The sequence below is a fragment of the Rana temporaria genome, chromosome 1 (genome assembly GCF_905171775.1).
Source record: "Rana temporaria chromosome 1, aRanTem1.1, whole genome shotgun sequence".
In the NCBI taxonomy this organism is placed as follows: domain Eukaryota; kingdom Metazoa; phylum Chordata; class Amphibia; order Anura; family Ranidae; genus Rana; species Rana temporaria.
Genome location: NC_053489.1, coordinates 334546454 through 334570676, shown reverse-complemented (window position 1 = coordinate 334570676; position 24223 = coordinate 334546454). Strand labels below are relative to the sequence as shown.

Below are 24223 nucleotides of genomic sequence, written 5' to 3'. Positions count from 1 at the left end.
AGTTTGAACCGTCCCGTCAGATGTTCGTCCATCATTAATTACCATTACCAAGTAGTGTAAAGCATAGAAGTAGTTTGGCAGAATGGAATATGAAGAAATAAAAAAATTCTACAGAATTGACAGATACGTTTAGTGCTGTCCATTACTGGTACTTACTGTCCTTTCCCTAGTACTCTTGTCAACCTTCACGATGTTCCTCTAACAGGATAATAAAACCGCTAATATTTTTATTGGAGACTGCAACTCCATTACTAATAGTTAACAACCATATCAGGTTTATTATATCAAATGAAAAAAATATTTTCCATCAAATTTGTATTCATTTTTTCCCAAAAATGTCTCATACATGCTTACTTTTTTACCCCACACCATACACTTTCTTTTCAATTTCACCACACAGTATCCTTTATTATTCACCTCCCCCCCCCCTTATTGACATCACTACATTACGTTTTATTAATCACTATTCGGTACTCGTTTTCAATCTTTTTTTTTTTTACGTCTCACTTTGCTCACCACGTTTTACTTTGCATTACTTTTCGGCATTAATTTTTTTCCCACATCCCTCAACATTAATTTTCTGCTTTACTTCCTCACACACAAACTGTTGGTTTTAAATACCATTTCTTGTCCATTCACGTCATCTTAATCACTTGTGTATGTTTATCGTTTCATCTTCACAGCCAGCGCTGCTTAAGTTCTTCTAGCTTGCCTCTCCCCTATACCTCCATGACTAAGCCCCAGGGGGTGGGACGAAACATGTCAGAGCGCATGGCTTGCAGAGTAGTGCAAGGCTGAGGCCACCTCACACATTAACCACGCAGACTGGATTGGATTGAGAGCAGAGTCATCATAGACCACATATTGTTCCGGTACATGAATAGGGAATGTTTTGCAGGTCTTTGTACCCAAAAGGGGCATGGTAAAATGGAGGAGGAAGGGGTTGCACAATGCCAATGCTTTTGCAAATATGGATAATTAACTTTTCAACTTTGGCAAGCATGTTGTGTGAAGCTCCCTTTTCAATATTGTGACAATCTAGGGAAGAAAAGTCTACTGCGGTTTTCTCCAATACTGCCATACTGGTGGAGTAACAGGAGAAGAAGCATGGTGTTTTTGGGCCCTGGACAAAGATGGCTGGCTGTAATCTGTTAAAGAAAAATTATTCAGCGCTGGAATGTAAATATAAACTAAAAAATGCAAGCCAGCACTAAGGTAAATTCAAATAAAACACCTCACATTGACATAAAATAATAATAGTGCAGCGCAAAACAAACAATTTTAAACTATACATACAGAAAGTTAAAACATATGATATATGATATATAGTTAAAAATTATATAATAAAGTCCATATAAAGTGCTCAAGTGCAAAAAGATGATCCAAATCGGAATATAATAGTGCAAAAATCCAAAGGGTGATATCCAGAAGGAACCTCCACCAAATAGCAGGAATGGCCTCTCACCTTACAACTTCGACCTGCAATAGGTCACAAAGCATAATCAGAGAACCACCTGTTCTCAGAGGACAGCAAGCAATGCAGCAGTAGAACCACGATATCAGTCAGACTCAGGATCAGGACATGGCAATCAGGGCATAAAAAACAAAGGAGAGGAAATCTAGTGCTCTCTGAAGCCAAAAAAGAGATTTTTAATACAGCTTACCTGTAAAATCTTTTTCTTGGAGTACATCACGGGACACAGAGCGGCATTCATTACTATATGGGTTATATGGAGTACCTTCAGGTGTAGACACTGACAATCTCAAACAGGAAATGCCCCTCCCTATATAACCCCCTCCCATAGGAGGAGTACCTCAGTTTTGTAGCAAGCAGTATGCCTCCCAAAATGGTCCTCAAAAAAGAGGGGTGGGAGCTCTGTGTCCCGTGATGTACTCCAAGAAAAAGATTTTACAGGTAAGCTGTATTAAAAATCTCTTTTTCTTTATCGTACATCACGGGACACAGAGCGGCATTCATTACTATATGGGATGTCCCAAAGCAATGCTTACAATGAGGGGAGGGAGAACATCTCCAAGACAAAAGGATTTAATTTAGAGATATACTCAAATCATAATAAATCCAACTTAGTTGAGAAAAATAATTTTAAATTTTAAATTTAACTCAAAAAAGAGGAGCCCCCGGAATCCGAGGGTCTCAAACTGCAGCCTGCAGCACTGCCTGCCCGAAGGCAGTATCAGTATTCCTTCTTACGTCCAACTTGTAGAATTTTGTAAACGTGTGGACAGAAGACCGGGTTGCCGCCTTGCAAACTTGAGCCATAGAGATCTGGTGGTGTGCTGCCCAGGAGGCGCCCATGGCTCTAGTAGAATGAGCCTTTAATGATACTGGAGGAGGCAACCCTTTCAAGCCGTAGGCCTGAGTGATTAATTGCTTAATCCACCTAGAAATGGTGGACTTTGCAGCTGCCTGCCCCTTCTTGGGCCCCTCCGGTAGAATGAACAGCACATCTGTTTTCCGGATCTTCTTTGTAGCTTTAAGATAGGCCTTCATGGCCCTGACAATATCCAAGGTATGCAGCAACCCTTCCTTTCTGGAAGTAGGTTTAGGGAAGAAGGATGGTAATACCAAATCCTGGTTCAAATGAAAACTGGATATGACCTTCGGTAGGAAGGAAGGATGAGGGCGGAGAACGACCCTGTCCTTATGAAAAACAAGATATGGTTCCTTACAGGATAAGGCCGCTAGCTCCGAAACTCTTCTTGCGGAAACTATGGCAACCAAAAATACTAACTTCCTTGTCAGTAGAACCAAAGGAATTTCAGCCAACGGCTCAAACGGTTGTTTCTGTAAACTTGACAGAACAAGATTTAAATCCCACGGACAAAGCGGGGATTTAACTGGAGGTCTAATACGTAAGACCCCTTGAAGGAAGGTCTTAACCAGCGAGTGGGTGGCCAGCGGCCGCTGAAACCACACTGACAGAGCAGAAATCTGTCCTTTGATTGTGCTTAATGCCAATCCTTTATCCACTCCTAGCTGGAGAAAACTTAATACTCTATCGATGGTAAATTTGCGAGAAAAGCCATCGCTTGGACTCACACCAGCCTACATAGGCCTTCCAGACCCTGTAATAAATCACCCTAGAGACCGGTTTCCTGGCTCTGATTAGGGTAGAGACTACTTTCTGAGACAGACCTCTACCCCTGAGAATCAGGGATTCAGCTTCCAGGCCGTCAAATTTAGATGCCGTAAGGCAGGGTGGAGGATCGGACCTTGCGATAGCAGGTCTGGCCGTAGAGGAAGAGTCCAAGGGTCTCCCACTACCATCTTTAGGATGAGTGAGTACCATGCCCTTCTGGGCCATGCTGGAGCTACCAGGATGACTGGTATGTGTTCCACCCGGATCCTGCGCAGCAGGCGGGGTAGTAACTGGAGCGGGGGAAACGCATAAAGAAGTTTGAACTGATGCCAAGGGCAAACCAACGCATCGGTTCCGCAGGCCATCGGATCCCTTGAGCGGGATATGAACCTGTCTAGTTTCTTGTTGAGTCTCGATGCCATGATATCCACGTCCGGCACTCCCCATCTTTGGCAGAGTGCTTGAAAGACTTGTGGATGCAGAGACCATTCCCCCGGCCATAGAGTCTGGCGGCTTAAGAAGTCCGCCTGAAAGTTGTCCACTCCTGGAATGAATATTGCCGATATGCAGGGCACATGCGCCTCTGCCCATAGGAGAATCAAGCTCACCTCTCTCTGAGCGGCTTGACTCCTGGTTCCCCCTTGGTGATTTATGTATGCCACGGCCGTGGCATTGTCTGATTGAATTCTCACCGGGAACCCCTGCAATTTTGACGTCCAAGCCCTGAGGGCTAGTCGAGCAGCTCTGAGCTCCAAGATGTTGATGGGCAACTGCTTCTCTGGCTTTGCCCAAGTACCTTGGCGAGTGCAACCATCCAAAATTGCTCCCCAGCCCGTCAGGCTGGCGTCTGTGGTCACTATCTTCCAAGCCACTGGGCTGAAAGACTTCCCCTTCAGTAGATTCTGAGGGTCTAACCACCAACACAGACTTTGTCGGACTCTTGATAAGAGCGGCAACGGGATATCCAAGGCCTGTGGCCTTCTGCTCCATGCTGACAGGATGGCTGCCTGTAGGATGCGAGTGTGGCTCTGGGCGTATGGTACCGCCTCGAACGTGGCCACCATCTTGCCTAGTAACCTCATACATAGGCGAATAGTCGGTTCTTTCTTGCTTAGAACCAGTAGGATTAATTCCTTGATGGCTTTTACCTTCCTCAGAGGTAGGAACACTCCTTGTTGTTCTGTGTCTAATCTCATGCCGAGATATTCCAACTGCCTTGTGGGCTGGAAAGCTGACTTTTCTCGATTTAGGACCCAGCCGAACCTCTCGAGGTATTGGACCGTGAGGGCCACTGCTCGCTCCAAGCCGGGAGACGAGTGGTCTATGACTAGGAGGTCGTCCAGGTATGCTAGGATCGTGACCCCTTGGATCCTTAGCTTGGCTAGGATCGGAGCTAGGACCTTCGTGAACACCCGGGGGGCCGTAGCCAACCCGAAGGGAAGCGCCACGAATTGGAAGTGACGCGAAGCCACCATGAAGCGTAGATATCTTTGATGTGGCTGATAAATTGGAACATGAAGGTAGGCATCCTTTATGTCTATGGACGCCATGAAGTCGTCCTTCTGGAGTGTGGCAGCTGCTGACCGCACGGATTCCATCCGAAATGAGCGGATCTTTAGATATGCATTTACCATCTTTAGGTCCAAAATTGGCCTGACATCTCCATTGGGGATGATGAATAGGTTGGAGTAGAAACCCAGCCCCTGTTCCAGGACTGGCCGGAATCCGAGGCGGATCGTTTGGAATCCTCGACTCCTGGAAATGAGGAGGAGGAAACCTTAGGAAATCTAATTTGTAGCCTGTGGCCACGGAAGACCGTACCCACTCGTCGGGAATGCTGGCTTCCCAAATCTCTGAAAAGAGTCGCAGCCTTCCCCCCACCTTCGTGGGTGGGGGCGCCCCTTCATAAGGTTGGCTTGGGGGCTGGTTTTGCTGGTTTGCGAAACCACTGCCTTTTGCCTCTAACAGCCTGTCCTTGTGATTTGCTGTTGAAGCCGAAGTTTGCTTTTGCAGGAGGCCGTCGATACTGCTTGGCATTAGAGGGCCCCTGCCCAGGGGAATACTGTCGTTTAAACGCAGGCCCCTGAACCTTCTTCTTAGTTGGCAAGAGAGTACTCTTGCCGTTTGAAATGGTCTGAATGTATTTATCTAGGTCTTCTCCGAAGAGTCGTCCTCCATGGAAGGGGAACCCTACCAGGAGCTTCTTGCATGGGGGCTCAGCCTCCCAGCTTTTTAACCATAAGAGTCTTCTCATATGGATAAGGGATAACGATAAACGTGACGCTTGCTGGATAGAATCCTTGATTGCGTCTACCGTAAAACATATGGCCTTAGGGACATCCGAAAATTCTTCTGCCTGCTGGGCAGGAATAAGTTTAAGCATCTGCTTAAATTGATCCGATAATGCTTGAGCGACCCCAATCGCAGCCACAGCTGGCTGTACTACTGCCCTGCAGTAGTGAAGGAGTTCTTAAGTAGTGCTTCCAAGCGCTTATCAACTGGATCCTTGAACACCTGTATGTTTTCTACAGGGCATGTTAACGATTTGTTAACACATGAGATGGCTGCGTCCACTGCAGGAGTAGCCCATCTTTTGGAAAATTTTTCTTCCATAGGATATAGGACAGAGAACTTCTTAGGTGGTAAGAAGATCTTATCTGGCTTGTTCCAATCTTGGAACAAAACTCCCTCTAATAGAGGATGGATCGGAAACACAGCATTGCTTTGAGGCGCCCTCAGTGAGCCCAAAGCTGAAACCGTCGATACCTGGAGATCTGGTACTGGCAAGTTGAATGCCCTATGGACCAAGTCCGACAATCCTTGAATCCACCAGCTCTCCCTCAGGGAGACTGCCCCAGACTCCTCTGTATCCGGATCTTCGATCCCTGAACCTACTTGGTCCTTGTCCAAGAGGTCGTCCAATTCCCCTGAGGAAAGGACCTCCTCTTCTGAGGGTCCGCGCTCGGGCGACGGAGATCTATTCCGCTTACTGCCCCGCATAGCTGCGGCTATCATTTTACCCATGCTTTTCTGCATCTCTTTTAAAGAGGTGAGTAATACCTCCTCCGTGACCATCTTAGGGTTGGACTGACCCGCGTCAGCTCCAGCCCCAGATCCCGATGGCCCCAAGGCTCCCTGTGGGGAAAGCAGCGGCATAGCATTGTCCGAGACCTCAGACTCTCTGGGGGAATCCCCACCTCTTGTACCCTTGTTTTTTGATGCCATGGTACAATACCGAGGTACACCTGCTACTTATTGGTACCTGGGACTTATAAATAGTTAAATGCCCAAACACCTGTTTGGGGGATAAAAAATGCTTCCTCTCCCCTAGATGACACTTTTTTTTTTTTTTTTTTCTTTTTTTTTTTCAAAAAAAAAATCTTTTTTTTTTTTTTTTTTTTTTCAAATCTAGGAAAGAAAAAACATTCTGTCCCCCTGAGTAGTATTGCAAGAAAAACTATGAGATGGAAAAGAAACAGCCTATTCCTAGGCTTGAAAACAGTCTTTCTGAAGACTGCAATATTCTTTCTGGCCACTGTGTGTCCTCGGCGCCCCGTGCTTGCCGTTCTGGTCTTTCCTCCTCAGTTCCAAAGTATTGAATGAGCTATATGGAACAAACAAGGAAGGGCCGCCCCTTCCTTAAGCCACTGACCCGCCCTTCCCCCCCAGCAATCTCAAACAGGAAATGCCCCTCCCGACAGGGGGGGGGGTGGGGTTGGGAGGAAGGGACCTCTCTGCTCCAGCAAACTGCAGCCTGCAGCCTGGAACCATGAGGAGGTCGGCGTTTTGCCTGCTTTGCAGGCCGTGAGGAGGAAGACTGAATGGAGCATCGCCTGGAGGCTTGCAGGTAAGCACAGCTCTCTGACACACACATATACTTTTATATCACAGGCCCCACTCAATGCTTTTCCAACACTACAAGGGAGGTCACATCTTATGGGGAATAATACATATAGAGCCATCCTATCTTTATGATATGTGACTAGTTTGCCAGATGCAGTGCATAACTTTAGGCATGTCCCCTGTGACCCTCCAGAAAAAACCTGCTAAGAACCAAGTTCCGCAAGTTTTTCCCCTCACTTACCTGCTCCATGCCGCAGGACTTTGCCAAGCAAGAGGCCCAATCTTCCCCCATCTCGGTGGGGATGTCTAGACCTTCAGGCCCTGGGTTCCTATGAAGGATCCACTGTCCTGGGCCCATATAGCACTCTGGCAACAGAAACATTAGGCACCCAAAGGTTTCTAAGTTCTGGGCCCAGGGTCCAGCTCTCTAAAAAGAAAAGCATTATGGGCTATACCCCAAGGGTTTGGGGTCCGGTTACTGACCACTTTAGCGCTGAGGCTTTTTTGGACAGAACCGGTTAGCTCACCTAATCCCAAGGATGTGGAGGCAAGCTAAACCATGACTAACACCTAAGACACTGGCGGAAAAACTGAGGTACTCCTCCTATGGGAGGGGGTTATATAGGGAGGGGCATTTCCTGTTTGAGATTGCCAGTGTCTACACCTGAAGGTACTCCATATAACCCATATAGTAATGAATGCCGCTCTGTGTCCCGTGATGTACGATAAAGAAATACATTTATTTAAGAATAAAAAACGAATACACTCACTGTATAAGCACTCTCAAACGAGTGCAGCGAAACAGCATAAAACATCCATAAGAGCATGGGTTTCAGTCTAGGTCAGCGATCGCGGTTGACGTCACATGTGGCCCCTTCCCCTCGTACGACGTTACGTCCCTAAGAGCGGGACTTCATCAGCGTGGGGTGAAAAAAGGCAGCATGCAAACGTCCCGCTGTCTAGGTATAAGAAGCCTGTGGCTGCCATGACACACCCACTAGTAATCAAGCCCTCCCATCAATCCTAATTAGACAACAAAGACTGTCAGCAAAGGAAGGCACAAACTGCACCATGATGGAAAAAAATGACAGATTCGATCATAATGGGAAAAAGGAAACACATTCGATCGGAATACTATCAAAGGGCAGACTCCTAAATACCAAAAGTTAAATATATGCAATAAGGATAGAAATCCTCAAAGGCAAAAAAGACCCCTTTAAAAAGAAATCTAACATAAAAAATATAAATGACGTCAGCCACGATCGCACACCCAAATTACATAAAATACATCAAAAACACATATGTAAATCCTTATATACTAACCCATTAAGGTCTAGAAAAGGAACACTACATGTAACAGATAGATACTTGCTGTCCTCTGAGAACAGGTGGTTCTCTGATTATGCTTTGTGACCTATTGCAGGTCGAAGTTGTAAGGTGAGAGGCCATTCCTGCTATTTGATGGAGGTTCCTTCTGGATATCACCCTTTGGATTTTTGCACTATTATATTCCGATTTGGATCATCTTTTTGCACTTGAGCACTTTATATGGACTTTATTATATAATTTTTAACTATATATCATATGTTTTAACTTTCTGTATGTATAGTTTAAAATTGTTTGTTTTGCGCTGCACTATTATTATTTTATGTCAATGTGAGGTGTTTTATTTGAATTTACCTTAGTGCTGGCTTGCATTTTTTAGTTTATATTTACATTCCAGCGCTGAATAATTTTTCTTTATTAGTATATTTCTCAATTCATTTATATTTGGCCGCAGGAAATGGATGTCTTTTCTTACTTAGAGAACCGTGGGGTTAGCCTTACTGATGTTTTCTCAGAGGCTGCAGTTGCCTCTGACTCTGGAGATCTCAATATCTCTTTTAAAAAATTGGGACATTTATTCGATAAAAAAATAAGGACCTGGTGGGATATTGTCACCTTTGAACAATATCTTGTGACTAAAATCATACCCAGACGTCTAAGGTGGGATTTGCCACCTAATGACGGGCTTACTGATGAGGAGTCAATCAAAGAATGGTTCAATTTTTTTACTGAAAAAGGCTTTGAGCTTATCAGGTTTTTACTATCCCGCAAACAGCGGAAGAAGTTATGGTTGGAGAGTCAAATTAAAGAGATAACTGACCGTATTGAGCGACATAAGGACACCTCTGAGTTCATTCGCCTCTCTGGGGAGCTTAAAAATAAGCTTGAAAAATGGGATAAAGAGACCCAAGAAAAAAAGCGCAAGAAGTTCTTGCGTGATGTGAATGATTTTGGGGTGCCTAATGTTTACAAGTGGCAATCTCTTAGCTCTCTGTCTTTAGCCCCTACTTTATCTGCATCAATGGATACCTCTGAACCACCCCCTCCCATGTTATCCCAGGGATCTGGGATTAACCATGGTGATGGGGTGTCAACTAGGACACCTTTGAGACCATTCAGTCCTCTAAACAGAGGAGGGGGTCCTACAAGGGGAAGGGGTAAAAATAACAAAAATAAAAATACGAGAGGAAAAGCGGGTCACCAAGTCGGTAGACTACCTCAATCACCTGGACCTGATTCTCAGGCCATTCCTCCCTGGAGGACAGTCTCTAAACAGGGGGAACGGACAGGGTGGTGGGAGGGGTGCCGTCCCAGGGGGGGCCCCACCTCTGCCCACCTATAATTACTATGCACCTTTGCAGAACTATTGGGAAGGACCTCCACCTACCAATCAGCATTTTTTAGGGCAGGGGAGGACCCCTTGGAGGGGACCTCCGCCTTACCCACCTCCTTGGATAGGGGATTGGGGGGAGAACGGTCCTCCTCCTCCAAGTCAGACCCCAAGGGGGAAATCCACCCTAAAGAGAAAAAATCTAGAGGGGTCAGAGGTGGTAGAAGAGCCCAAAAGGCCAAGGTCCTGATAGGTACTGGAATTTTTAACCTTAGCGGAGTTCCTTTGACCGATGATGAAACTAGAGTTTTAGATAGAGGCTTAAAATTTGCCCCGATCCGGAATATGAACAAATTTCAGACTTATGTCAATGTACAAAAGTACACCAGAAGTCTGAATATGAAAAAGTATTTCTTGTCTAATCCAATAGAGAGGAATTCCTCTGGGATTACTCCGGGTCATTCGAATCTTAGGAACCGCTCTACTTTTAACCCACAATATACAGATACTAGGCATCTTGATGTCTTTCGCAATATGGTGTGTAAAGATTTGGAAAGTCTCAACATCAAGAGAGTGAAAGATTCTCAATGTATTAAGCGTGGAATTTTATCACTAGAAAAACGGAATGATATAGTGATTCGTCCCGCTGATAAGGGGGGGGGCTCAGTAAGGCTTATTATTTCGAGGAGATGAGCAGACTTTTGAGCGACCGTAGTACTTATTCTGTATTGCGGGGTGATCCTATGGTGATGTATAAAAATGAGCTGCATTCTTTGGTGGAAGTGCGTAAGGGTAAGGGTGTTCTGACCAGTAAGGAGGCCTCTTATTTAGATCCTTTTTACTGCCGGACTCCCATTATCTACTTTCTACCGAAATTACATAAGGATGCTGAAAGGCCTCCTGGCCGCCCTATTGTAAACGGCATAGATTCCGTCAGTTCCCGACTGGGACAATATCTTGATGTTTTTCTACAACCCCTTGTATGTAGGTTGCCTGCTTACCTCAGGGATACTAAACAGATCATTCAGATTTTGGATACTATCCCCTGCACTCCCAATACCATTCTTGTGACTGCAGATGTAGGGTCGCTCTATACCATCATCGATCACGAAGCAGCCTTGACTTTGGTTCGTTGGGCGTTAGAGTCCTCCGACCTTAGCTACGATCATGTGCAGTTCTTGCTGAATTGCCTTAAATTTTGTTTGTTAAGAAATTATTTTTGGTTTAATAAAGAATTCTTTCTTCAGCAATGTGGAGTTGCTATGGGAGCCCGTTTCGCTCCCAGTGTGGCCAATCTCTTTATGGCGCACTGGGAGCGTGACGTTGTTTTCCAAGATAGACCGCACCAGTTGCGGTGTTACCGTAGGTACATTGATGACCTTATCATGGTCTGGGAGGGTGACCTGCCCTCATTACAATTATTTATGGATAAACTGAATTCTAATACCAAGAATATAGTTTTAACTTGGACAGTCTCCCATGATAAGATAAACTTCCTTGAGATATTCAAGTCAGATAATGTGCTTTTAACCAAAAATTATTTTAAAACAGTTGATCGTAATGGATATATTCCTTTGTCAAGTTGTCACCATCGTCTGTGGCTATGCAATATCCCGCGAGGCCAGTTTGTGAGGCTCCGCAGGAATTGCACCCTGGAGTCGGATTATCTGGCCCAGTCGCAGGAATTATCTAATCGATTTGTGTCTAAAGGTTACTCTCGTCCCTTGATTATGCAAGAAATGGAAAAAGTTAGGCTGTTAGAGAGGAGTGTTATTGTAGCTGACAAACCACCCATTACTGATAAGGAGCCATCTAACTTCAAAATGGTGCTTGACTATAACATTCAGTATAAGAAATTTGAAAAAATAGTGGCCAAACACTGGCCCATCTTGAAGGGCGATGTTGTTTTGGGTCCGGCCCTTCCGGATCGGCCACAATTCATCTATAGAAAAGCCCCCTCTCTGAGTGATAGTCTAGCCCCTGGTGTAATTGACCCGCCAGTTGTTGCACAGCCAAAACTTTTTGACTTCCTATCTGGATTTTATGCTTGCGGTCGCTGTGCGACCTGCAAGCATGTCAAACAGCATATTAAGAAACGGAAGTCTTTCTGTTCCAATGTGACCCAGTTAGAGTATCCCATCAAGCAATTAATTACGTGCGATACTATCGGCGTAGTTTATATGCTTGAGTGTGAGTGCGGCTTGCAGTATGTGGGTCGCACGTCACGGGCATTGCATGTGAGAGTGGGGGAACATATCAGCAATATCAAAAGGGGTATTAAGAGTCATAGTGTATCTAAACACTTTAGGCAGTGTCACCAGAGGAATCCCAAAGGGTTAAAATTCTGGGGCATTGAAAAAGTTACAAAACATTGGCGAGGGGGACATTACATCCGCCAATTGAGTCGGCGTGAGTCTTATTGGATATATGAGACTAAAGTATCCTCGCCAGCTGGTTTAAATGTAGAGTTTGACCTTAATTATTTTATTTCCAATAGATAATCCCCCCTTTCTTATGTATCTGTATATTTTTAAATATTTTTAAATATTTTTAATTATATTTTGTATATATTATATTTTATATATATATATATTTTAATATTAATATTTTTATTTTTAATATTCTTAACATTTATGTCCAGTATCTATCTGTTACATGTAGTGTTCCTTTTCTAGACCTTAATGGGTTAATATATAAGGATTTACATATGTGTTTTTGATGTATTTTATGTAATTTGGGTGTGCGATCGTGGCTGACGTCATTTATATTTTTTATGTTAGATTTCTTTTTAAAGGGGTCTTTTTTGCCTTTGAGGATTTCTATCCTTATTGCATATATTTAACTTTTGGTATTTAGGAGTCTGCCCTTTGATAGTATTCCGATCGAATGTGTTTCCTTTTTCCCATTATGATCGAATCTGTCATTTTTTTCCATCATGGTGCAGTTTGTGCCTTCCTTTGCTGACAGTCTTTGTTGTCTAATTAGGATTGATGGGAGGGCTTGATTACTAGTGGGTGTGTCATGGCAGCCACAGGCTTCTTATACCTAGACAGCGGGACGTTTGCATGCTGCCTTTTTTCACCCCACGCTGATGAAGTCCCGCTCATAGGGACGCAACGTCGTACGAGGGGAAGGGGCCACATGTGACGTCAACCGCGATCGCTGACCTAGACTGAAACCCATGCTCTTATGGATGTTTTATGCTGTTTCGCTGCACTCGTTTGAGAGTGCTTATACAGTGAGTGTATTCGTTTTTTATTCTTAAATAAATGTATTTTGGCTTCAGAGAGCACTAGATTTCCTCTCCTTTGTTTTTTATGCCCTGATTGCCATGTCCTGATCCTGAGTCTGACTGATATCGTGGTTCTACTGCTGCATTGCTTGCTGTCCTCTGAGAACAGGTGGTTCTCTGATTATGCTTTGTGACCTATTGCAGGTCGAAGTTGTAAGGTGAGAGGCCATTCCTGCTATTTGGTGGAGGTTCCTTCTGGATATCACCCTTTGGATTTTTGCACTATTATATTCCGATTTGGATCATCTTTTTGCACTTGAGCACTTTATATGGACTTTATTATATAATTTTTAACTATATATCATATATCATATGTTTTAACTTTCTGTATGTATAGTTTAAAATTGTTTGTTTTGCGCTGCACTATTATTATTTTATGGCTGTAATCTGTAACATACTGTAGATGCAGAAAATGTTGTTTTAGTTAAATAGGCTGCTTATGTGCTGGAATTGGAAGCAGAGACCTGTGTTGGAGCCGGTTCTTGCTTCGGTACAAAAAAAAAACGCCTACACAACCCTTTATAAAAACGTTTTATGTTCTACATCAGACACGCATCAACACATGTTCATCTTTGGTCCTCAATTGTTTTGTGAACATTTTTAGGCTTTTTGCTGGGCTCACTTAAAAACTATACATCATTAAAACATAGAAACCAAGTTTGATTCAGGATTAGAAGCTCCATGTTAGCGGCAGCATCAAAAAAATGGTACAAATTTAAATAAAGCAAATAGATCAGATTCTATTTAGCTTCACTGAAAGACATCACCATCCTGAACTGGTCTGTTCTAGGACTTCCTACACCGATATTTTGATTTGTTAGAGATTCATTTTATACATGCAGACAATAAGAAAAACACCACGATACATTTTTAAAAACTTTTTTTGTATTCAAATTGAAACATTTGTCAAAAATAAGACATTTTATGGGGAACAAAAAAGCAAGCAAATGAAGTTTCACAACTCCAAATATTTGTGTAGATAAAAAAAAAAATATAAGTTGTACAGCCCCTTTACAAAATTTGATTCCTATCTTCACATTGCAACAAGAAGGCATAACAATACATTAAAATATTCTATAATAGGACTACAAAGATAATGGGGAAATTCATACCACATGAATGCTAAAGCTTCATGGAAAATCCAAAAGAAAAAAGTATTTTGCTAGAAACCCAAATTTTGTATTCCTGAACTGAAGCCAGATAGTTTTAAATACTAGCAAAAAAAGTCTTCCTTTAATCTACTATAACTACATGTAAAATGTGTCATTGATAGGTTTTTTTTTTTCTCCCCGAAAAACACCATATTTCCAATTGGCCTCCAGCTCTTTAAGGTGCAGTTAAATTGCCAGTGTTTGTATTAAGCCTGTAGTGCACAGAACTGCTGGAAGACTGTCAGGATGTGATGGTCCAATTCACCTGTGAACAACAAGTTTTCCAGTGTGACCATGTACTGCTGGATAATCTGATGATGCTAAAAGAATAAAAAAAAGAAAAAAAGTGATTAGTGTCATGCTACAGTCCTTCATTACAACCCTCCCCCCCCCCAAAAAAAAACACACCATTCAGAAGGTTTGACTGACCTGTAGAAAGATTTGCTGAAGCCTTTCTATACAGTTCTTGTACCATGGAGTGATCACATCAATGCCTCCAGTTTCACAACGTACTAAGTGTTCAGTCAGAATCATGATAAAGCGCTAAAAGAGAACCACAATTACTAAATCTTCTAAACCACGAGTGAGAAAGGAGCACTAAAATACATTTAGTTATGTCAATTACCTGGAAAATGACAAGGAAAAGATTCTTCTGTTCACTTTGAGCAGACTCCACTTTTTCTTGCAGGCGCTCTATTTGTTCCTCCAGAGGTCCATCCTCCCTTCCACTATCGTCGTCATTGTCTCTCTAAAAACAATTAAACATGTGTCACCTGTCTGTTTAAGCACAGTCATTGGCTAAAAGGATGCATACTATTTCCAGGACACCTTAATGAATAGTTTAGTGTTCCCGAATTGGTTTCTCAATAATAGATTTGTTAAAAAAAAAAAAAAAAATTTTTAATAATAATAATAATAATAAAATAAAATAATAATAATAATAATAATAATAATAAATGCCTTTTATTGACTATCATTGAAAAAAAAAAACGTTATTTTTAGTTAACCACTTAAGACCCGGACCTTTAGGCAGTTAAAGGACCTGGCCAGTTTTTGCGATTCGGCACTGCGTCGCTTTAACTGACAATTGCGTGGTCGTGCGACGTGGCTCCCAAACAAAATTGGCGTCCCTTTTCTCTCACAAATAGAGCTTTCTTTTGGTGGTATTTGATCACCTCTGCGGTTTTTATTTTTTGCGCTATAAACAAAAATAGAGCGACAATTTTTGCTATAATAAATATCCCCCAAAAATATATAAAAACATGTTTCTTTCCCTCAGTTTAGGCCGATACATATTCTACCTATTTTTGGTAAAAAAAAAAAAAAAATGCAATAAGTGTTTATCGATTGGTTTGCGCAAAATGTATAGCGTTTACAAAATAGGGGATAGTTTTATTGCATTTCTATAAAAAATATTTTTTTTTACTACTAATGGCGGCGATCAGCGTTTTTTTTCGTGACTGCGGCATTATGGCAGACACTTCGGACAATTCTGACACATTTTTGGGACCATTGTCATTTTCACAGCAAAAAAAAATAATTAAAAATGCATTGTTTACTGTGAAAATGACAATTGCAGTTTGGGAGTTCACCACAAGGGGGCGCTGAAGGGGTTAAGTGTGACCTCATCTGTGTTTCTAACTGTAGGGGGGTGTGGCTGTAGGTGTGACGTCATTGACTGTTTCCCTATAAAAGGGAACACACGATCAATGACGGCGCCACAGTGAACGGGGAAGCTGTGTTTCCACACAGCTCTCCCCGTTCTTCAGCTTCGGGGACCGATCACGGGACTCCAGCGGCGATCGGGTCCGCGAGTCCCGCGGTCACGGAGCTTCGGACCGGGTAGCGAGCACGCGCCGGCGGTATGCGACCCCACGGCTGGGCATAAAGAGACACATACAGGTACGTGGATGTGCCCAGCCGTGCCATTCTGCTGACGTATATCGGCGTGAAGGGGTCCTTAAGTGGTTAATGAAGACTGATGAGTAGAACCATGTTACAATGAAAACCCCATTCCAATAGCATTGCTCTTCTATAAAAATCAGAAGTTTATTACCTTTTTGGAAATATAAACGTAAACATTTGCCAGTCAAACTAAAACAATTTGCAGTTAAATTGACTGAGAACAACATGGGAATGCCTTTATGGCTTTAGTTTTTTATAAGGCAGTCCCCTGGATATGAACATCCGAGTTGCTAAAGACTCCTAATTATGGAGGCTGCGTGATGTCATTGCCAGTCGCCTGTGCTGTACGCTGGTCCCGGATACCTCCAACCAGCCATATCCCACTCTGCAGTACTGCATGGCCACAAGAGCCCCAAATAACACAACTGCATGCCCAGAAGCACCTGGAACATCCCACATCACTGCACAGGCTGGATTTGTACTTAAAAATGTACTGTTCTGACTTACAAAGTTCGACTTAAACCTACAGAGTCCCCATCATGTTCATAAACCAGGGACCACCTGCACGTTAATTTTCTGCACCTAGCTGCCTCAATACCTAAAGCAGTTTTTTGCTTGTATCCTCCAAGACCCGAAACTGGGGTCCTAGAAAAATTCAGTACACTGTATTCCCCATGATGGTTTTCTTTCTGAGACCACTTTAGCATGAAAAAGGAAGAGTTTACAAAATCAAGTTGTCTTATAAGGGGCCTCAGTCCTCCTGAAGGAAGTCTATTAAAATCGGTATTCACTGGATCCTCATTCAAATCAGATTTCACCGTTGTAGACACTGGGTTCAGTCAGATACATCCATTGTCTGGAGTTGCAGATTTGGAGTTTGTACTTTCAGGTAGATTTTAATGAGCAAAGCATAGCCCACTCATTTCACATTCACGAGCCTCAGTGAGCAATGCAGGTAAAAAGACATTTATATTTATCCATTGCTGCAACTGATCACTACTGCAAGTGTTAGTTTTGACATGCGATTTGAAATGTACTTTTAGTTGTATTTCAGTCCACTAAAACCTCCAGTACATTTTTATCAATTAAAACCTCCAAAATTTTAACAGTTCTCTTTTAAAACAAGCGACATCTATATAAATAAAACCAAGTTTCGCAAACAAGAATATTACTTTTTGGCCACTTTCATTTTAATGTCATAATCTCGATTTAGTTTGTCAGTCTTGGCTAAAATGACACTTAAAATTTTAGTCATATGAATTTAAACTGAAATTTATATTTGTTTTACTGAAAATTAACATCTATGAAACACTGCTGTAAAACCCATCAAGCAGCAAGTTGCTGCATCTGGTACTGGCAGAATTATTTGCATGTGCAAATTTAAAAAAAAAAAAAAAAAAAAGGCAGGCCCAACTTGACTACACATCCAAGAGCCTGTGTGGATGAGCTTTTTGTTCATGTCAAACAGGTTTTGCATTCCCATAAACGTATATGGGATTGCAAAACCTGCTAAAAAGCAAGTCGATTGCAAGTCAGAATGAGATCAGCTGCAGGTCAAAATGAATTGTGAATGAATGCAGAAGTAATTTAAACCGATTCCACCGACACAAGACCTTAACCATTTTGTTATTGGTAAACAACCCTCTATATTAGCAATAACCACATGCCATTAGACACTTCAGTTGCAGGCCAAAATCACAGAAATGGCATATTCACCCTCTAGATTACATACACGTTTGTGTTGCTTGGCCAGTCTTTGCTTTGCATCTTCTAACTCCTTCTGTATTCTCTGAACATGTTTGTTCATTTTCCTAATTGTAGAATGTAGAGTTTCCCAAATGTACAATCTAAAAAAGAAAGTTCCAAAACACAATTTAAAAAAACAGAATTATAGTACCAGTTCAGTTAATTGTGAATTCTAGTCATGTCCAAAATTACATAACCTACAGCATAAAAACATTGGAAAGTCAAAAGGTTTTATATGTTGCTAGGGGGGCATAGCTTGGCGCATGGAGTTGTGTTCCTCTGCAGCCCTCGGTCCCAGAGGGCTCCGTTCTCTCCCTCCTAATCTAAAAATGGCACAGATGGGCAAGGATAAATTCAAGGAACTGATGTAGTTCAGCGGTGGTCATGCTGGCGGTGATCTGGGGAATTTTTTCACCCGGTTGTCGCTTCTCAGAGCCAGGCAAAATCCAAGATGGTGCCGGCGTCCTCCTCCCCGGCCGCTATTTAGGCGAGCACATGGGGCTGATCTACATTCCCTGAGGGCACCGATCAGCTCACACGCCATTCCCAGAGCCTTTCACAGACCTCGCTATGCTCTGGGGACTGTTGGGACATAGAATCCCAGATGAGATCCCTCCACACCTACATGCAATCCCTGCCTACTAAAGCGGACTTTGAAGACCATGTGAAACGTATTTAGAAAACTTGGACAGGAAATCACTGAGCTCAAAAAGGACCTGGGAGTCCGTATGGAGGACACTGGACAGCATCACAAAGACCATCCCTGTGGAGTTTTCAGTCTCATGAAGAGACTTTGAATTCACACATGAGATGGCAGTTTCCCTTCCAGCTTCGGGTGAACCATGAGGGCAAAACTGTCCCGTTACACACATTGGGCGCTTTACCGAACTTTTAGTATACTAGAGCTTCTTCATGTCTCCCTGCCGGATTGGCCCTTCACTGCTGCGACTCCTGGTTTACCATTCCTATCGCAATGGCAGAAGCAAGGCAAGAAGAAAGAAACATCCCAGATCTTCCCAAAGAGCACCAGAGGACTGACTTCACCCTAACACGATTTCTTTTTTTTCTCCCCAATACTACGTTTTACATTTTTTCCAGGTTAAAAAAAAAAAAAAAAAAAAAAAAAAAGATAATAATAATAATAATAAATAATAATAATAATAATAATAATAATAATAATAATAATAATAATAAATTATACTTTTAGTCAGGGTTCATACCCTGCCCCGGCGACCCCTCTGGGTCTGGTTCTCAATGCTGCTAGTGAACTTTCCTATGTTCTCTAAGATTTTTACCATTGTAGGACATATTGATACAAACTAGACAGCATTTTGTCTGACACTGCTTGACCTTACAGTCCAATGCCCTTAACCCTGTCACTATAGAGGTCCCTTGGGGCGTACACAGCCTTTAAGTTGCTTCTCATGGAGGGTTATGCGTTTTGTTTCCCTGTGTGATACCGGGACTGGGGGCTGTTCTATGTGCTTCACATGACTCCCCCTATAGGTCCTCCCAGCTCAATTGTGCACTGTACATATTACAGACAGTTTGTCATGTTGATAATTTTTGCTTTTCTTTCACGGTATGTTGCCGCCACGTAGTGGCCTGCCATTTTTATTTTGTAGGTGGTTTCCGTTTCCTATGGTTCAGCCTTCCCTTGTTACTTGTAGCTTGGAAATGGAAGCCTCGCCTACCTCTGTCCCTTTCTCTCCAGATCTTTTACTGCCTCTTTCCCTTAAGCAAACTTGTTACCAGCTATATCTATATCCATAAGGGGTTTTATCCAGATAATTCTTTTATTTATTTATTTTTTCCCCTATAGCCATGATGTCCCATAGTGATATTACATTATCTTCCTTTAATTGTAGGTGTTCAATACCCCAGAGAAGGAGTCAGATACTTTATCATTTTCATACGGCACAGACAAAAAAAAAAAAAAAAAAAAAACTACTCCTCCAGGAAACGCATTTTAGAGGAGATCATGTTCCTGTCTTACATAACCGTTATTACCAAACATTGTTCCACAGTACCAGCCCGCAAGTTACATCGAAGGGGGAATCTATAGCTTTTCATAAAACTTTTAATCCAGGTGGTCTTAGATGCATTAATTTACCCCCTCTGGTCACTTGATTTTTATCAAATTAAAATCTCGCTCCTATTTTCACAGTGGCTAATGTATATGGACCCAATCAATATCAAGGTAACTTCATGTCTGCTGTTCTTGACAGAATGTTCTTTGGTGGTCCCTGCTTCATACTAGGTGGAGATTTTAACGTTGCTCTGTCTCAATCCGCTGATACGTCCTCTGTTAAGTCTAACATGCCTCACTCTGCACTCTAGACCAGCCCTCAAAATTTGTACTCGCATTTGGCGAGTACAAATTAACTGGTTGCGAGTAGCAGAAAAGGTGCCCAATCAAGTGGCTTTCTCCTGTTGTCTCCCAAATCCGGCCTGTTAAAATGATTGGTTGCTAGCGTCCTAACAACCAATCAGGTGCTTGGAGGACCCACATTCAGAGGAGGAAGGTGCAACTTCCTCCTTCCCGACCTGCTGACAACGGAAGGGAACAGGAGAGGACTTGCTGTCTGACTCTTCTGAGATGACTGGCTGTGAGTATGAGGGGACCTGTGTGCTGTCTGGATCTGGACACCGACACTCAGAGCAGGGGGAGGGGTCAGGGATCACACTGAACAAGTGTAGAGGGAGGACATGTTCTCCCAGGTCCTAGAGCCGTGTACACTGAGCTGCAACATCTCCCCCTCTACAGAAATGTGGAGGGAGGGGGAGCCATTCCATCACCACACCATCCACAGTATCTGTAACATGTCTGCAGTATCTCCGACCCTCTCTCTGTCATGCCTGCAGTCTCTCTGACCCCCTCTCTGTCATGCCTGCAGTCTCTCAGGTTCTCTCCTGTAGTACGTCTGCAGTTTTTCTGACCCTCTCCGGTAGTGTTTCTACAGTGGGCACGGAAATGTTTGCCCAGGGTCCAATTAAAATTATACGACCCTGCATAACGCCTATAGTTTATTTTATTTTTTCCATCTCCCAAACCTTACTAGACCCTTCCTAGTCAGACGTCTACGGGCAACATCCTATGGTTTGACCACACTCCTGTACACTTGCGCCTGGCCTGCTTGCCTAAGGCCCGTACAGGCTTTTCCTTGCAATGAAATTATAACTTATGAATCGGCTGCAATACAAGGCACGTCCTTGACTTTGTTGTGGTTCACAAGTCTAACGATACCAGTCCCCTGGTTCAATGGGGGGGGGGGGGGGGGGGGCTTTGAAGCTGGTGATCTGTGGTGTTTTTTCAGCACGGGTCTCGTTTTAAAGGGTAGATCCGTCAATACAACCTGACGTCTCGTTCTTATAGCCACTCTTGAAACTTCTGATAAGCAGGACTTCGACCTGTCTATGTAGATATCGATAATGTCTGACGCAATTTACTTTAGCTATAAGAGAATGAGAGTCGAGTAACCAGAGACAAGGCCCGCAACCATCACTACCTTAGCCAACAATTGCAGGTGGCACCTAGCGAGGGTCCCTTACACCAGTGCCCTGCGACACCCCATACATCAGATCTGTAACACTCGGGGTATTTCGAAGGCATTTCAACAGTACTATTCCCAAATATATAACTTGCCCTCGCGACCAGGGATTGACTGAACGGATTCCTCCTCCACTATGGAGGCATACATCTTAGAGACCGCTTTGCCAATGGTGAATTCTCAAGAAGCATCAGCCTTGAACAAACCACTGTCGGAATTTTCTGGCACCATTAAAGGCTTAAAATATGGTAAAAGCCCCATTGTTTTTTTTGCCAAGGTTTTATAAATTCTTTGCCCCACTTGTTGCCCCTTTACCATCAATTAGACAATCATGGATGATTCTCACTTCCCCTCTGGCATTTCTATTCTACCTAAAGTTATAAACAAAGAACAGGTAGGTTTTGTCCCTGGACAGGAGGCTAGGGACAACACTACAAAAACAAAATTCACCTCATCTCTTATGTTCAGAGACATCATTTGAAGGCTTGCCTCCTCATTTGATACAGAGAAGGAATTTGACCGAGTTAACTGGTGGTTTCTATGACTTTCCCTAGAACAGATAGGCCTCGGTAACGCCTTTGTCTCTAAAAGATTATGTCATTGTATTCCCGCCCCTCAGCTTCCATTTTAGTCAATGGTTCTTCCTCAGAACCATTTTCTCTTTTGAATGGAACTCGACAGGGCTGCCCCTCATCACCCTTACTTTTTGTTTTAGCAATAGATCACTTGGGTCAGGGCCATATGTAACAATGACTCCATTGTTGGCATCCAGACTCCTTTAGATCATAAGTTATCCCTCTACGTGGATGATCTGCTGGTGTACGAGTGAAAGAAAGGGGGCGCTAGCAGGTATTAACCATCTAAATGTGAACAAGTAGATAATTATATCAGTAACGGATTCGTTTAGGTGATAAATACAATACAAATATAAAACATTAAAAATGCAACAACAATAATGTCCATTATAGTGCAAACTCCCAAATGGGAGATAGCTAAACCAATAATGTGCAGAAAAAAGTCCATATATTGAAGTGAATAGATAACAATTGCTTGAAAGATGATTCCGCTTAAATTAATACTGGTTTCCACCTCCACCAGAAAAAGGGTAAATCACCACAAAATTGCTCATGGATGGCACCTTTCCCGTAAGATGTTGACCACCTTAGTTAAAAAGAGGTCAAATAAGGCATAAGATATAACCATAGATTCCAGACTTGATTCTTGCTACCGCCACACTCCACACCACATGAAGTAAATCAAAAGAGAAGATCGCCATAGAATACCATTTATTTAAAATTGATTAAAAACAAGCAACGCCAAATGGCCCCTTACTTGAATAGTGGCTTTCCCCGGCACCGAGGCTGAATGGCGTTGGATGCAGATGGAGAGACGGTCCCACGCTTGTTGGAAGCCTGCAGAGCTTGAGGCGCACTGGTCACGCACAATCAACGTACTTCCGGTCAAGCTGGCTCTCCTTCCTTGAGAGCTGGAACGCACGCTGCTCTGCAGGCTTCCAACAAGCGTGGGACCGTCTCTCCAATTTGACCGAGTTAACTGGTGGTTTCTATGACTTTCCCTAGAACAGATAGGCCTCGGTAACGCCTTTGTCTCTAAAAGATTATGTCATTGTATTCCCGCCCCTCAGCTTCCATTTTAGTCAATGGTTCTTCCTCAGAACCATTTTCTCTTTTGAATGGAACTCGACAGGGCTGCCCCTCATCACCCTTACTTTTTGTTTTAGCAATAGATCACTTGGGTCAGGGCCATATGTAACAATGACTCCATTGTTGGCATCCAGACTCCTTTAGATCATAAGTTATCCCTCTACGTGGATGATCTGCTGGTGTACGAGTGAAAGAAAGGGGGCGCTAGCAGGTATTAACCATCTAAATGTGAACAAGTAGATAATTATATCAGTAACGGATTCGTTTAGGTGATAAATACAATACAAATATAAAACATTAAAAATGCAACAACAATAATGTCCATTATAGTGCAAACTCCCAAATGGGAGATAGCTAAACCAATAATGTGCAGAAAAAAGTCCATATATTGAAGTGAATAGATAACAATTGCTTGAAAGATGATTCCGCTTAAATTAATACTGGTTTCCACCTCCACCAGAAAAAGGGTAAATCACCACAAAATTGCTCATGGATGGCACCTTTCCCGTAAGATGTTGACCACCTTAGTTAAAAAGAGGTCAAATAAGGCATAAGATATAACCATAGATTCCAGACTTGATTCTTGCTACCGCCACACTCCACACCACATGAAGTAAATCAAAAGAGAAGATCGCCATAGAATACCATTTATTTAAAATTGATTAAAAACAAGCAACGCCAAATGGCCCCTTACTTGAATAGTGGCTTTCCCCGGCACCGAGGCTGAATGGCGTTGGATGCAGATGGAGAGACGGTCCCACGCTTGTTGGAAGCCTGCAGAGCTTGAGGCGCACTGGTCACGCACAATCAACGTACTTCCGGTCAAGCTGGCTCTCCTTCCTTGAGAGCTGGAACGCACGCTGCTCTGCAGGCTTCCAACAAGCGTGGGACCGTCTCTCCATCTGCATCCAAAGCTATTCAGCCTCAGTGCCGGGGAAAGGCACTATTCAAGTAAGGGGCCATTTGGCGTTGCTTGTTTTTAATCAATTTTAAATAAATGGTATTCTATGGCGATCTTCTCTTTTGATTTACTTCATGTGGTGTGGAGTGTGGCGGTATCAAAGATAGCAAGAATCAAGCCTGGAATCTATGGTTATATCTTATGCCTTATTTGACCTCTTTTTAACTAGGTGGTCAACATCTTGCGGTAAGGTGCTCCATGAGCACGTTTGTGGCGATTTACCATTTTTCTGGTGGAGGTGGGAACCTGTATTAAGTGGAATCATCTTTCAAGCAATTGTTATCTATTCACTTCAATTTATGGACTTTTTTTCTGCACATTATTTGTTTAGCTATCTCCTATTTGGGAGTTTG

General features: G+C 42.9%; 1 protein-coding gene across 1 annotated transcript in view; it reads right to left on the bottom strand.

Annotated features, from left to right (window-relative positions):
* Window positions 1-13757: 13757 nt before the first annotated feature.
* Window positions 13758-24223, bottom strand: part of NCBP1 (nuclear cap binding protein subunit 1) — a 72114-nt gene continuing 61648 nt past the window's right edge. The window contains exons 20-23 of the mRNA XM_040361084.1: window positions 17681-17795; window positions 14669-14791; window positions 14473-14586; window positions 13758-14363 (exon numbers count right to left, since the gene is read on the bottom strand). Of these exons, the coding sequence (XP_040217018.1) occupies window positions 14250-14363; window positions 14473-14586; window positions 14669-14791; window positions 17681-17795 (466 nt within the window). The 3' untranslated portion in view covers window positions 13758-14249. The remainder of the gene's footprint in view (window positions 14364-14472; window positions 14587-14668; window positions 14792-17680; window positions 17796-24223) is intronic.